Source organism: Pogoniulus pusillus, chromosome 30 (assembly GCF_015220805.1).
Source record: "Pogoniulus pusillus isolate bPogPus1 chromosome 30, bPogPus1.pri, whole genome shotgun sequence".
NCBI lineage: Eukaryota > Metazoa > Chordata > Aves > Piciformes > Lybiidae > Pogoniulus > Pogoniulus pusillus.
The window spans coordinates 3,903,068-3,915,801 of record NC_087293.1 but is presented as its reverse complement, the minus strand read 5'-3'; the positions used below and the strand labels follow the sequence as shown (position 1 = coordinate 3,915,801).

At 42.9% G+C, this 12,734-nt stretch overlaps 1 protein-coding gene across 3 annotated transcripts in view; it reads left to right on the top strand.

The window, feature by feature from the left end:
• The window catches only part of GOLGA3 (golgin A3), a 31,566-nt gene that overhangs the window by 6,873 nt on the left and 11,959 nt on the right, over positions 1-12,734 (top strand). For 2 of the 3 annotated variants that reach the window (XM_064168138.1, XM_064168139.1), the window contains exons 3-13: positions 774-1,055; positions 1,910-2,022; positions 2,508-3,199; positions 4,425-4,536; positions 5,587-5,893; positions 7,266-7,468; positions 8,338-8,475; positions 9,435-9,596; positions 10,603-10,971; positions 11,241-11,318; positions 12,292-12,555. In XM_064168138.1, the coding sequence (XP_064024208.1) occupies positions 774-1,055; positions 1,910-2,022; positions 2,508-3,199; positions 4,425-4,536; positions 5,587-5,893; positions 7,266-7,468; positions 8,338-8,475; positions 9,435-9,596; positions 10,603-10,971; positions 11,241-11,318; positions 12,292-12,555 (2,720 nt within the window). The remainder of the gene's footprint in view (positions 1-773; positions 1,056-1,909; positions 2,023-2,507; positions 3,200-4,424; positions 4,537-5,586; positions 5,894-7,265; positions 7,469-8,337; positions 8,476-9,434; positions 9,597-10,602; positions 10,972-11,240; positions 11,319-12,291; positions 12,556-12,734) is intronic. The other variant, XM_064168140.1, reaches the window with a different exon arrangement.

The window sequence follows — 12,734 nt, the reverse complement described above, 5'->3', positions numbered from 1 at the left end:
TAAGTCAGGAAGCTCTGCTTGGCCCAGGCTGGAAGTGGATGCCCAGCAGCATACCAAATAGCTGAATCATTCAGCACAGGCCTGCAGTTGCTGAGTCTTACTTGTAGTAGGTTACCACTCAGTGTGAGTGTTCAGTGCTTCTAAACCTCACAAGGTCTAAAATCTCAGGTGAGGTTTTGAAGATACTTTGTGATCACTTTTGAGGTCCTGCTTGAATGCAGCAAGTGAAAGGTGCTTGTTCTGGTCTTTATAAATGAGGAATCAAAAGTTATTCCAATGAGCTCCAGCTACTGCAGTGATCTATGGTATGGGAGTGAACAGAAAATGTCTGCTTCCTTACTCTGCTCATTTGAGGTCTATAATAATGCACACACACAGTTTGTTGCAACAGATTCGTAAATGTAAGCAGTTACAGGACCCCAACCAAGTGAAGTAGAAAAGTATAAGAAATTCTCTGAAGTGCTGAAGTGGTTTTGAAGATGCATTTTTTAGGTTTGAAGATCTAAAATCTCAGGTGAGGTTTTGAAGATACTTTGTGATCACTTTTGAGGTCCTGCTTGAATGCAGCAAATGAAAGGTGCTTGTTCTGGTCTTTATAAATGAGGAATCAAAAGTCCTTTATATTATGAAGTTCCTCTTGCCAATTGCTGCCCCTGGCATCTTCCGTGTTCCTGCAGTTTAAAGGCAATTGTCAGAGCCTTTTGTTTGGGTGGGGAGGTGTGAAGAGAAATGGGGTGGCTTAAAGTGTAGCTCAGTGAAACTTTGTTTTCCAGCTACCAGTATTAACATCACAGAAGTGCCAAATGACGAGGGAAGTCTGGAGAGGACCAGCAAAGCGGACGCCTGCCAGAATGGGCCAGAATCACACTACCCCAACTCTCCTGTGTCGTTTGACCCCACCAGCAGTGCACAGGGTCAAGAGTTGTCTGCAGGTGTGACTGGTTTCCATGACAGCCTAAGGAAGTCTCAGGGAACTAGTGCTGAGGGCATAGTTCTTAGAAAAGAAGCTTTGCAGTCTCTCAAACTAAGTCTTCCCATGCAAGAAACTGAATTGTGTAAGCATCTGTTTATGGTGGTGCCCCTGCTTTCTCTTTGCTGCATAAAGCTTTAACTCTGAGCCTGGCTCTGGAATCCTGTAACATCATTTAAGCTTGGACTAAACTTCGTTTTTGCAGTAAGCTTTTACTTCCAACTACAGTTCATTTTCTCTCTGTAAACCACCCTCTGCTGCAGCTGAGGCACCTGCCTTACCATTTAAAACTTGTTATTGTGCTGGAGGGGAATTTATGCTTTCTGGGGCTGACACTCTTCTATTCTTCATTATTAGAAGTAAGGTGACATTAAAAAAAACCAACAACACAGCAGAACCAGGTGATCTTAAGCTAAGTGGGGGAAGAGAAGAACAATAACGGGGAGAGAAAGGAGAAGCCTTTGTATTGAGGTGCTGTTCTCTGAAATAACGGCTTTTAAAAGCCTTACTGTGGGAAAGACAATGTGAGTTAACCAAAAGAGAATGTCTTTAGGGGAGAAGCATTCCCTGACCTGTAGAGAATGGGTGGAATGCTTAAGTCTTGCTTAGTTTTATAGTTTTAGTCCTGGCAGAAGTGCAGGGCAGTGCAGATTAAATGACAGCAATACTTTTGTTCTTCCTTGGTATTTTCTTGTCATATATACGTGGAGGAACTACCACATTTGCAGGCTAAGCAATGGAAATGCACAGGCTTTGTGAGTGCCTGCACAAGGATATGTTAGATGAGAGTATTACGAGGTGCATGCCAGTGGGCTTTCTTTCCATTCCTTGCTTAAGCATGCAGCATGTTGCTGATGGTAGAAGGGGCTTTTTCCTTTTGCATCCTTTTGCATCTGTTGGAGTTTTCTGTGTGACTGTGGAGACACCTTTTGCTTACAGGCTCAGCAGAATCTTCACTTCCATTGGAGAAAGAAGAACAAATAAGACTTCAAGCAAGAAGACGGCTGGAAGAACAGCTCAAACAATACAGAGTGAAGAGGCATCAGGAGAGAGTGAGTACTGCATAACAGATCTTGTAAATTCAGGGTGCTGTTGAGAAGCTTGAAACCTTTATCCTTTCTGTGCTCTAAGTTCCTCTTTTCAGTAGTTTTCTCAAATATCAGAAACCATTTTTTTTTCTTCTGGAAATAGCAAAATTTGGTTATCTATCACTTCATTGATAATGTATCCTTTTGTGCTGCTTTAAATAGGGGACACCACCCCCAAACCTGAAACTTAACTTAATGTTCATTTCTCCCTGTGTTTTTCAGTTAGCTTTTGGAGTATATCTTGATAATTTCCTGCAGGTATATACTGAGCCTTACTAGGATGAATTGCTGATATAATGTACCTTGTTAATGAAATGCTGCCTATGTTAAAATATTCATGCAAAAGTGTGGAGCTTTACCTATTAAGTTCTACAGCAAAAGAAGTCTTTGATGCTGGTTCAGGTGCAACATTCTGGAATTTATCATTGACTCTTTTTTGCTTCTTTTAGTCGAATCAGTCTGCATCCAAGAACCGACCCTCCAGCACCCTAGATCCTGAGCTGATGCTAAACCCAGAAATCTTGCCTAGAGCCAGCACTGTAGCAATGACAAAAGAGTACTCCTTTCTGCGGACCAGTGTCCCCAGGGGGCCAAAGCTGGGTAGCTTGGGACTTCCAGCATCATCAAAAGAGAGAAGAAGTTCAAAATCTAAGCCCAGTAAGGTCCGGTCTTTGGCTGACTACAGAAGTGAAGATTCAGGCACTGGAAATGCTGCTGGGAATTTTGTGGCTACAGATTTATCTAGTGGGACTCTGAAGCAAAGTAGAAGTGGCCCAACATCAGTTGTGTCTGAGATTAGTCTGCCCTCTGACATGGATGATCGAATAGAGACTTCCTCCTTGGCAGGAGACAGTGTTTCAGAGCTTGATGGGAGTGAAGCAGGAATGAGGCTGGATGGCAATGAGAGCGACAGCTCTACCTACAGCAGTGTCTCAGGAAAGGGCCTGTATAACAGTTTCCAGAATGCAGAAGGCAAACAGGGTATTCCATATACAATAAATGGTCAGAAGATACATCCTGATGCAATGGGGCAGTTTCCTTCCATCAGTGAGGTGCTGCAGGCTGCAGCAGTGGAGCATCAGGCCCGAGAACAAGAAGTTAACGGGGAGGTCCGGAGCAGGAGAGACAGTATTTCTAGCAGGTGAGAAAGATCACTGTACAGTCAAACCACTCTTGGGCATTATACTTTCTTTTCTGGAATAGGCAGCCTATTACTTTTACCTTCTATTAACTTTGGATCCAGTTTTAGCTTGCATTCATTGTGACCAAATCTGTTCTTAAAGAAACTGCAAGGTCACCTCACTGGAGTCCCTGTTCACTAAGTATATCTTTAGAGAAAGATACTTTTGCCACTGACAGTGGTGCTTTAAACGTGCTCCTAGCAGTTGCTTCTGTCTGTATTGACTTGTGAAGCAGGCACTCATTCCCTGAATCACTGATGTGGCATTAAAGTCTGAAAGTGCAGACCTAACTGACTCAGTGATGTTTATTATTGTCCTTTTGCTGATGTATGGATGTAGCTTTCAGACCTCAGACAGTTATGAAATGCTGAAAGTCTTGTCCTAGATACTTTTATCCTCTTCAGCCCTTTAGAATGAGCTTGTGTCTATATCATAAGTATTAAACTGTGATTCAGCAAGTAAGTGGATGACTGGTGAAGCTCTTAATGCAGTTGGTTTATTTATCAGCTGTCTGAAGATGTGTGTTTTATCCATGCTAATTTAGAAATTAGCTTCTGATTTAATTTTGGTTGGAATAAAGTATAATGCCCTGAGATGTTAAGGTAAAATCAGTTGCAAACAATTATTCCATCTTAGACTTAATTCTTACCCTAATGAGAGAGAGAGGTGATCTTTTTTGATCTGTCTTCTGTAGCTGAACATCAGGGAAGGAACATAAGGGAACCCTTATACCACATACCTGTTTTTCCTCTTTTGCAGCATCAAGATTTGTTGCTACTTCTCAGGCACTCCCACGTTAAAGCAGACAATTGTGGGCAATAGTCGTGGAGGTTTTGTGTTCCCACTGTGTCCATTTGTCTGTTTATAATGGCAGATGCAGATACAGAACATTATGAAGTCAACCATTGCCCTTCTGTAAATATGTGGGAGCCACAGTAGATTGTAGCTGCTGCAAATACAGGAAACTAACTTAGAAAGCCTTAGCATAAAAATACATTTCTGTTGTCTCTTTGGATGGTACCAGAGGTTGACTCACTGTGTTCTGGATCCATCATAAAGCCAGAAAAAATAGCCCAAATTCTAGGTCACATGTGGAGTCTGAGTACCTCTTAATTTCAGCTTGTCTTGCCTTCAGCTGGCTGAGTGCTGTATTCTAACCCTTGTGTGTGCTGTCTCTGTCTCCAGTGTTTCTATGGAAAGCTCCATCGCAGGAACTCACGACGAAATGTTGCAGGTTCTGAAGGAGAAGATGAGACTTGAAGGGCAACTAGAAGCACTCTCACTAGAAGCTAATCAGGTAGAAAATGAATTTGAATTTCAGTATTTAGCAAATGATATTAGTATCTTAATATATTTTCAAGAGCCTGCTATATATTGCACTGTGCTTTGTACAGGAGTTTTGGAACGAGGTATTTTACAAGGATATTGTGATGAGTTGACTCTGGCTGGACACCAGGTGCCCACCAGAGATGCTTTGTCACTTCCCCTCCTCTGCTGGAAAGAGGAGGATAAAAAAGTAGAGCAAAAAGCTTATGGATAGAGGTTAGGACAGGAAGAGATCATGTAACAATTACCATCACAGGCAAAGCAGACTTAGCTTGAGGATGCTAGATTAATTTGTTACCAATCAGAGCAGGATAATGAGAAATAAAACTAAATGCTAAACCATCTTCCACCCACCCCTCCCTTCCTCATGGGCTCATCTTTGCTCCCAAATTTTCTACTTCCTCCCCTGCAAGATGGCAGGAGTAACAGGGAATGGGAGTTACAGTCTGTTCATCACATTGTTTCTGACACTTCTTCCTCCTCAGGGGGAGGACTCCTTATACTCTTCCATCATCAAGTCCCTCCACAGGAGACAGTCCTCCATGAACTCCTCTCAGTCCCTCTCACAGGCTGCAGTTCTTCATAAACTGCTCTAGCATGGATCCTTTCCGCAGAGTACAGCTCTTCAGGAGCAAACTGCTCCAGTGGGGGCTCCTCTCTTCGTGGGTCTGCAGGACCTGTGGCAAATTAAAAATGTGATGCTAGCAATGTCTGTGCAATTGTCTTTTCCCTTTGCATTGATTGATGGTATAACACATGTCATAGAAGCATTCTTTCTCACGTGCCTTATTTACAGTCCTGCCATGGTTTCTGACCTGTAGTGCTGTACATCTTGCCTGTGCTTGCCTCTGCATTTCCTTGGGCTATTTGAAATACCTGCTAGATGACTGCCACTTCAAAAACTTTTTACAAGCAAGTGGTCTTTATCTTAGCAAAGCCATTTTGTTGGGGATAATTTTAGTCAGCCATTAATGTACTTTCTGTTAAACCTTCTGTATTTTGATTATCTGGACACATTCAGGCTCTCAAAGAGAAGACTGAGCTACAAGCACAACTTGCAGCTTTGAACACGAGACTCCAGGCACAGGTGGAACACAGCCAAAGTAGCCAACAGAAGCAGGAATCTCTGAGCTCAGAAGTAGCCACATTAAAGCAGTCCTGCTGGGATCTGGAGCGAGCAATGGCTGACCTGCAGAGCACCTTAGAAGCAAAGAATGCTAGCTTGGCTGCTTCAAATAATGATTTGCAGTTAGCAGAGGAGCAGTACCAAAGACTCCTACTGAAGGTTGAAGATATGCAGAAAAATGTTCTCACCAGAGACAGCACAGGTGGGATGATGTAAATGTCAGTCTTTGCAATTTGTTACTCCATAAATCTTTTCAGCATAATCCAAAGTCCAGGGAGAAGGAGGAATTGTAACTTGTGTTTCACTGATGTCATACGAAGGACATGGTGTGGATTTTAAGATGATTGTTTTTTCTTTTGTGTCACAGAAGTGCTACAGTTTGCAATCTGCCTCTGCTAGCTTGGAGAAGGAGGCATAAATATTTAATGGGCTAATGGTTTGTAGGAAGTTTTACAACTACTGGTTTGTATGTAATGATGGCTCTACATGTCAGGATAGCTGCCTCCTAGGTTTTAATTAGTTGATATTTTCTGCCTTTAAGGAATGATGAATGCTTATTGAAGGAGGCTCTGAGGTGACCTTGTGGCCATTCAGTATCTGAAGGGGGCCTACATAAAAACTAGGGAGGGACTTTTTAGGCTATCAGGGAGTGACAGGACTAGGGGGAGTGGAGTGAAGCTGGAGATGGATAAGTTCAGCCTGGATGTGAGGAGGGAGTTGTTGAGTATGAGAGTGGTGAGAGCCTGGAATGGGTTGCCCAGGGAAGTGGTTGAGGCCCCTATCGCTGAAGGTGTTTAAGGCCAGGCTGGATGAGAGCAGCCTGCTCTAGGGTAAGGTGTCCCTGCCCATCACAGGGGGGTTGGAACTGGCTGATCCTTGTGGTCCCCTCCAACCCTGACTGATTCTACGATTCTATTCTAAGTGGTTAATTGCTTTTAATTTTACTCTGTACATGACCTAATATTTTGGATTCCAGCACTTCCCTGTGGGAGAATTTCTCCCGCAGCAGGGCACGAGCTGTAAACATGAGAACTTGTGGTGGGAGATGTCCTTGGAGCCCCAGCCGGCCCCAAGGAAGCTAGGCTGTTAGGCTGAGCAACCCACGCACACCTGGTAGGGGATGGAATCTGCCAGCCCCTGGGGCGTACACAGCTCCAGGGGGCTGACCCTGCCAGCCTCCTGAGGTGGGACCACGGGCTGTGCTGATAAGGGTAACCTATCTGCACCCTGCACGTGGCTTGGGGCCAATCGGTACTGTCCACTTCTGCCAGCCCCAGGCTGGCTGGATACACCTCCTCTGGGCACTATATAAGACACTGCATTACCCTAATAAAATCACACTGATGCATAGCAGCTACAGAGTCGACTCGTCAGTACCCCGATCTCGCCAGCCTCCGGACCCCAACACTTCCCCACACAAGCCAATCTCTGAGTAATTAGGTATAGATGGGTTTGTTCAGAAAGAGGGGGGGGAGGAAAAAGGCCAAGAATATGACACCAACGCTTGAAAATGTGTGCATGAAAACAGAACAGTGGAGTGCACAAGTGCAGGGTCTTTATTGTCCTTTTTGCAGTTCATGATCTGCGCCAGCAGCTGGCATCATTGCAGAATCAGCTGCAGAAGGTGCAGCTGGAGCGGACCATGCTGACCAACAAGCTGAAGGCCTCTGAAACAGAAATCACTTCGCTCCAAAACGTGCGGCAGTGGTACCAGCAGCAGCTCGTGCTAGCACAGGAGGCCCGTGTCAGGCTGCAGAGTGAGATGGCCAATATACAGGTGCTTTGATTTGCTTCTGTATGGGAGGACTGAGAATCTGTTCTTTATGTTGGTTTTATCCAGAGGGCATTCCTTTGTCCAAGGTCATAAGCAAGTGCTCTCACCTGTGTATTCTTCAGGTGCAAAGCAGGAGGGGATGGTGTTTGTTTTTGTGATGAGACATTACTTCATTCAGCCTAAGCTTACAGAGTCAAAGAAACATCCAAGTTGGCAGACCCCCTCAAGATCACCAAGTCCAACCTATAACCCTATTCTATAAGATTCACCTTAAACCATAGCCCTAAGCACCATATCCAAATGACCCTTAAACACATGCAGGGTGGGTGACTCCACCACCTCCCTGGGCAGCTCATTCCAGTCCCTGACCACTCTCTCCATGAAAAACTTTTTCCTAATGTCCAATCTAAACATCCCCAGTCTCAGCTTGAGGCCATTCCCCCTTGTTCTGTCTCCAATTACCTGTGAGCAGAGCCCAGCAGCAGCCTCTCTACAATGTCCCTTCAGGTAGCTATAAACATCAATGAAGTCTCCCCTCAGCCTCCTTTTTTTCACACTAACCATTCCCAGCTCCTTCAGTCACTCCTCATGAGATTTATTTTCTAGGCCCTTCCCCAGCTTCATTGCCCTCCTCCGGACCCGCTCCAGCACCTCCACATCTCTCTTGTATTGCAGTGCCCAAAACTGAACACAGTACTTGAGATGTGGCCAAAGCCACACACCTGTAGTTCCACAAAAGTGTAGTCGCTGAGTAAGGCCCAGATAAGATCCAAGACAATTTTTTTTCCCCTTGAAACTTCAATCTGTTGGCCAGATTTTGGCTGTTGATGAAATTAAACTGTGATTTTTTTTTTTGTTCTCCTTTTCTTTAGGCTGGGCAAATGACTCAAGCAGGAATGTTGGAACATCTTAAACTAGAGAACGTGACACTGTCTCAGCAGCTGACTGAAACCCAGCACAGGTCCATTAAAGAAAAGGAACGTATTGCAGCACAGCTGCAAAATATTGAGGTATGGTTGTGGGTGGTCTTCATGAATTATGCTCTGCCTAGACTGTGTGTGTAGGTTTTGCAAACTCAAAGCTGTTCTGGCAAAATAAGAAGCAGTTCTTATGAACTGGTTCAAATGATGCATTATAAAAGCAATAAATATTTCAGACTAAATAGATTTGCATGACAATAAAAACAGTAAGTGGGAGCAAGGCCAATAGTTTCCCATTCCAAGGTGACACTTGCATGTTCATCTCTGGTATTTAATTCAATGTTAAAGGTGGATGTAGACATTCTTCTTTGCTTATGCATGAACTTTCTCAAGAGAAAACTTAATTGGAAATAAAACTAAGTCAATAAAGTGCTTTCTAAGTGTGTGAAATTGCTCAGTATTCAGATATTGCTCAGTATTGTCCTTCCTGCTCCCGAGTAAGAAAACAAGGATAAAATCTGAAGTGCAGTACACTCACTTGCAGAGCACTTGGAGACTTAAATCCCACTGAGTTTCAGTGACATTCCTGCTTCTAAGCCTCAAAGGGCAGTAATGCAGCAGGCTAATGGCAGCATCCTGTCTCCAGTGTTAATGGTTACATAAATGACAAGAGTTGCTATTTCATGGAGTAGCTACAGCATCCAAAGAGTCTCTTTTTGGTTCAGAATTTTTCCAAACAGCTCACTTTTGATAAAGATTCTTTTTCTTTATGTCCTGTTTCATTAATTTAGAAAGGGTATGGTCTTATTTAAGAGGAATCCTCATTGTCACAAGTAAACAAGACATCCACTGTTATTCTTGACATGTCTTAAGTGTAGAATGGATGACTTGTGTAAAGACAGGTGTGTAAGGCAGACAGCAGAACTGGTTTTGTTTGTGTCTTTTCTCTAGAAGCTTTTGGGGTGAATTACCTTCTTCTTTTCCTCTTTTTCTCACCCCCTCCCCTCCATTAAAATTGTAGAAGTTGACTCCTTGCTTTTTATGTGCAGGCCGACATGTTAGATCAAGAAGCTGCCTTCATGCAGATCCAGGAGGCTAAAACCATGGTGGAAGAAGACTTGCAGAGAAAACTAGAGGAGTTTGAGGATGAGAGAGAACAGCTTCAGAAAATGGCTGATTCTGCAGCTACACTGGAACAAGAACTGAATGAGGTAGGCTGTTAAGTAACTTCCCTAGGGTTTCAGGGGAGGCACTCGGCTGAAAAGGCTATAGTAAGTAGCTCTAAATTTGTTTCAAATGTGAAAGATTGCTGCAAAAATGAAGTTTACATCAAAGTCACTGCCTCAGGTGAAAAGGTTTCCTGTTTTCAGCCATCTAAGTAGCAGTCTTTTTTTGAAATTTCAGAACCACTGCCTCATCAATGTGAAGTGTTTTAGTGAGTTCAGTATGTGATTAATCTAAGTGTAGACAAGAAGCACAGACCCATGTTCAAAGTTGTTAGTGAGGATATGGCTGTACATAGGTGCAGCACAATAAATCTGCACGTGGCTACAGAGTCCTGCTTTAGCTTAGTAACATCACAAAGGCAGCATGTCAAGGGCTGGAATCTTAGAATGGCTTAGCTTGGAAGGGACCTTCGAGGTCATCTACTCCAACTTCCCTGCTACATGCAGGGATGCCTCTCAACAAGACTGAGTTGCCCATGGCCTCATCCAACCTGGCCTTGATCACCCTCTGGGCGGAGGCATCTACAGCCTCCTTGGGCAGCCTATTCCAGAGTCTCACCACCCTTGTACTGAAGAACTTCTTCCCAAGATCCACTCTAACCCTATTCTCCCTCATCTTCAAACCATTTCCCCTTGTTCTATTGCTAGACACCCTTATCCATGTGATTATTCAGCATTATCATTAACAGCACTGAATGTACCTACTGTGGACACATGTTTTTCAAATCAAAATTTAGCATACTGTGAATCTTAAGAATAGTTTAGGTTTTCTATTCTGGCCATTGCTTAGCTGAAAGATTACAGATGCTGCAGAAGGCAATCAATGCAATTAGCAGCCCAAATAGAAGTGGCCTAGGAAAGTTAAAAAATATGTTCACCTTCTGCTCCTTTTTCCTAGAAATGCAAGTATTAATTAGAATGCCTGAGTTTGGAGTGCATTTGAAAATAAAATACTCTTTTTGTATAAAATTACTTTTAAAACACTTCTCAGGTGAAGTTGACTTTGCAACAGCGAGATCAGCAGCTTGAGTCTTTGCAGCAAGAGCACTTAGACCTCATGAAGCAATTCACTCTGACCCAAGAGACGCTGCAGACCAAAGAGCAGTCCCTGGATGACCTGCAAACACAGTATGATGAACTGAAGGCCAGATTAGAAGAGTTCCAAAGTGATGCTACTTCCAAAGATGACATGATTCAGTATTTACAGAAGGAGAAGATTGTCTTGGAAGTAGCTCTGCAGGCAGCAAAAGCAAGCAAGGAGCAACTTGATGAAGGAGCAACGCGCCTTGGAGAAGATGCTGAAGTAGCATCAGAAATATTGGAACAACTGAGGCAAGAAATAGCAGTCAAGTCAAGTCAGGTAATGAATTCCTAAAGATATCTTATTTAGAGTAACCACTGCAGGGACGTTTTGCCACAGGTACATGATAGAGAGTTCATGAGGGTTGAGAAGCCTCACACTGTGACTGACCTGTGACTGTTTTTCTGTAAAACACTGTGTTATCCTCTTAGCACAAAAAGGACCCTCCTTAAATTAGATAGTTAAGGATATTGTCAGTGCTTGAAATATTGTGCAATGTGACATTTGGTATGTAAAGCAATATGTTTGCTGCTTTTCCCTTCTGGCAGGTGGAAAATCTACAACAAGAAAATGCCAGCCTTAAAAAACAGGTTCAGAAAGTGAAGGAACAGTTCCTACAGCAGAAGGTAAGAAAAGGCAAACTACTTCGAAGAAATGGAGTCATAGCATTTACTTCTGAGGGGTTTGTGAGGACACTTGGATCAATTTGAGGTATCAGAGAGCTCTCTGACATAATTACACAGTTTCTGTGTTTCATGCATTAGTATTTTTGTCTGTAACTAACACAAAAGCAGACCCACCAACCAATTTCTCCTTTCACTGAACTTCAGGGAATTTGCTGAATGATCCACCACGAAGTTTTCTCTGGCTCGTTGATGCTAGGTTTGCATTTGCAAAATGCAGCATCTTTAGTTGTTGTTTCCCTGTAGCTTTGTGAAACTGTAGTTGCTTTTGGAATTAGATGGAAAAGAAGTGCTTTATTGCAGGGTTTATTCTGAATTCATACAGCTTTTAAACGTTCATTTGAAATTGATACGCTCTTAGTGTTGAACTTGCATATGTGGATGGTACCATTAATGTACTTATTATTAATTATTAAATAATAATTACTGATTAATAATTATTAATTAGTTATTAATTAGTTATCAATCCCAAAGGTTGTTTTAGTTTGTTTAAGTTTGGGAAGACTGTTTAAACTATCACAGTTAAGCCCTCTTTTCATGGCAACAGTTATTAATGCGTGCACAGGATAGTTTGTTGTTGACAATTCATTCGGCTTCCAAAAAGGGCACATAATTGCTGCTGTGCCATAAAGAACGTGCAGGAGAGTGTCCCATGCTGCTGTGAACACTCTTACTCAGGGGAGGTTTATCATCTGCTGGTGCAGGTTGGGTTTTGGTATCTGAGCTTACATAAAAGGCTTTGAACCAGCATAAATATGTTACAGAAGATGATGATGGTTTGTGCTCTTTGACATGCACCTCCCATCCTCTCCCCAGCCTGAAATAAGGTCAGTAAACACTTCATAGTAAATTACTGTTAAGCTTAGAAAGTTGTTACAGAGGTGACCTTGTGATCTTGAAACCTTTGTGTTCCAAGGTAATGGTGGAAGCTTACCGAAGAGATGCAAGCTCTAAGGACCAGCTGATCAGTGAACTGAAAGCTACCAAAAAACGTCTGGACTCAGAAGTGAAAGAGTTAAAACGAGAGCTAATGAAAATTCAGGCTGAAAAACAGTCACTGGAATCTGAACATTCCAAACTACAGAAGGAAGTATCTCAGGTTCACCAGCAGATGATGGAAATAGAAAATCAACTTCAGTCAGTGCAGAGAGAACGAGATGATTTGGAAACACGCCTACAGGTACGGAAGGTGTTGAGCTTTGGACTTTGCAAGTGTTGCATCCAGAAGACATTGCCATTCCTATTAACTCTGGAAAGAGCCAGAATAACCACCTGCAAGTTAGGGTTCTTGGTTATGTATTTCATATTGTCTATACATTTGAGTATATCCCTACCAAGATGGTATAAATATGTGACAGA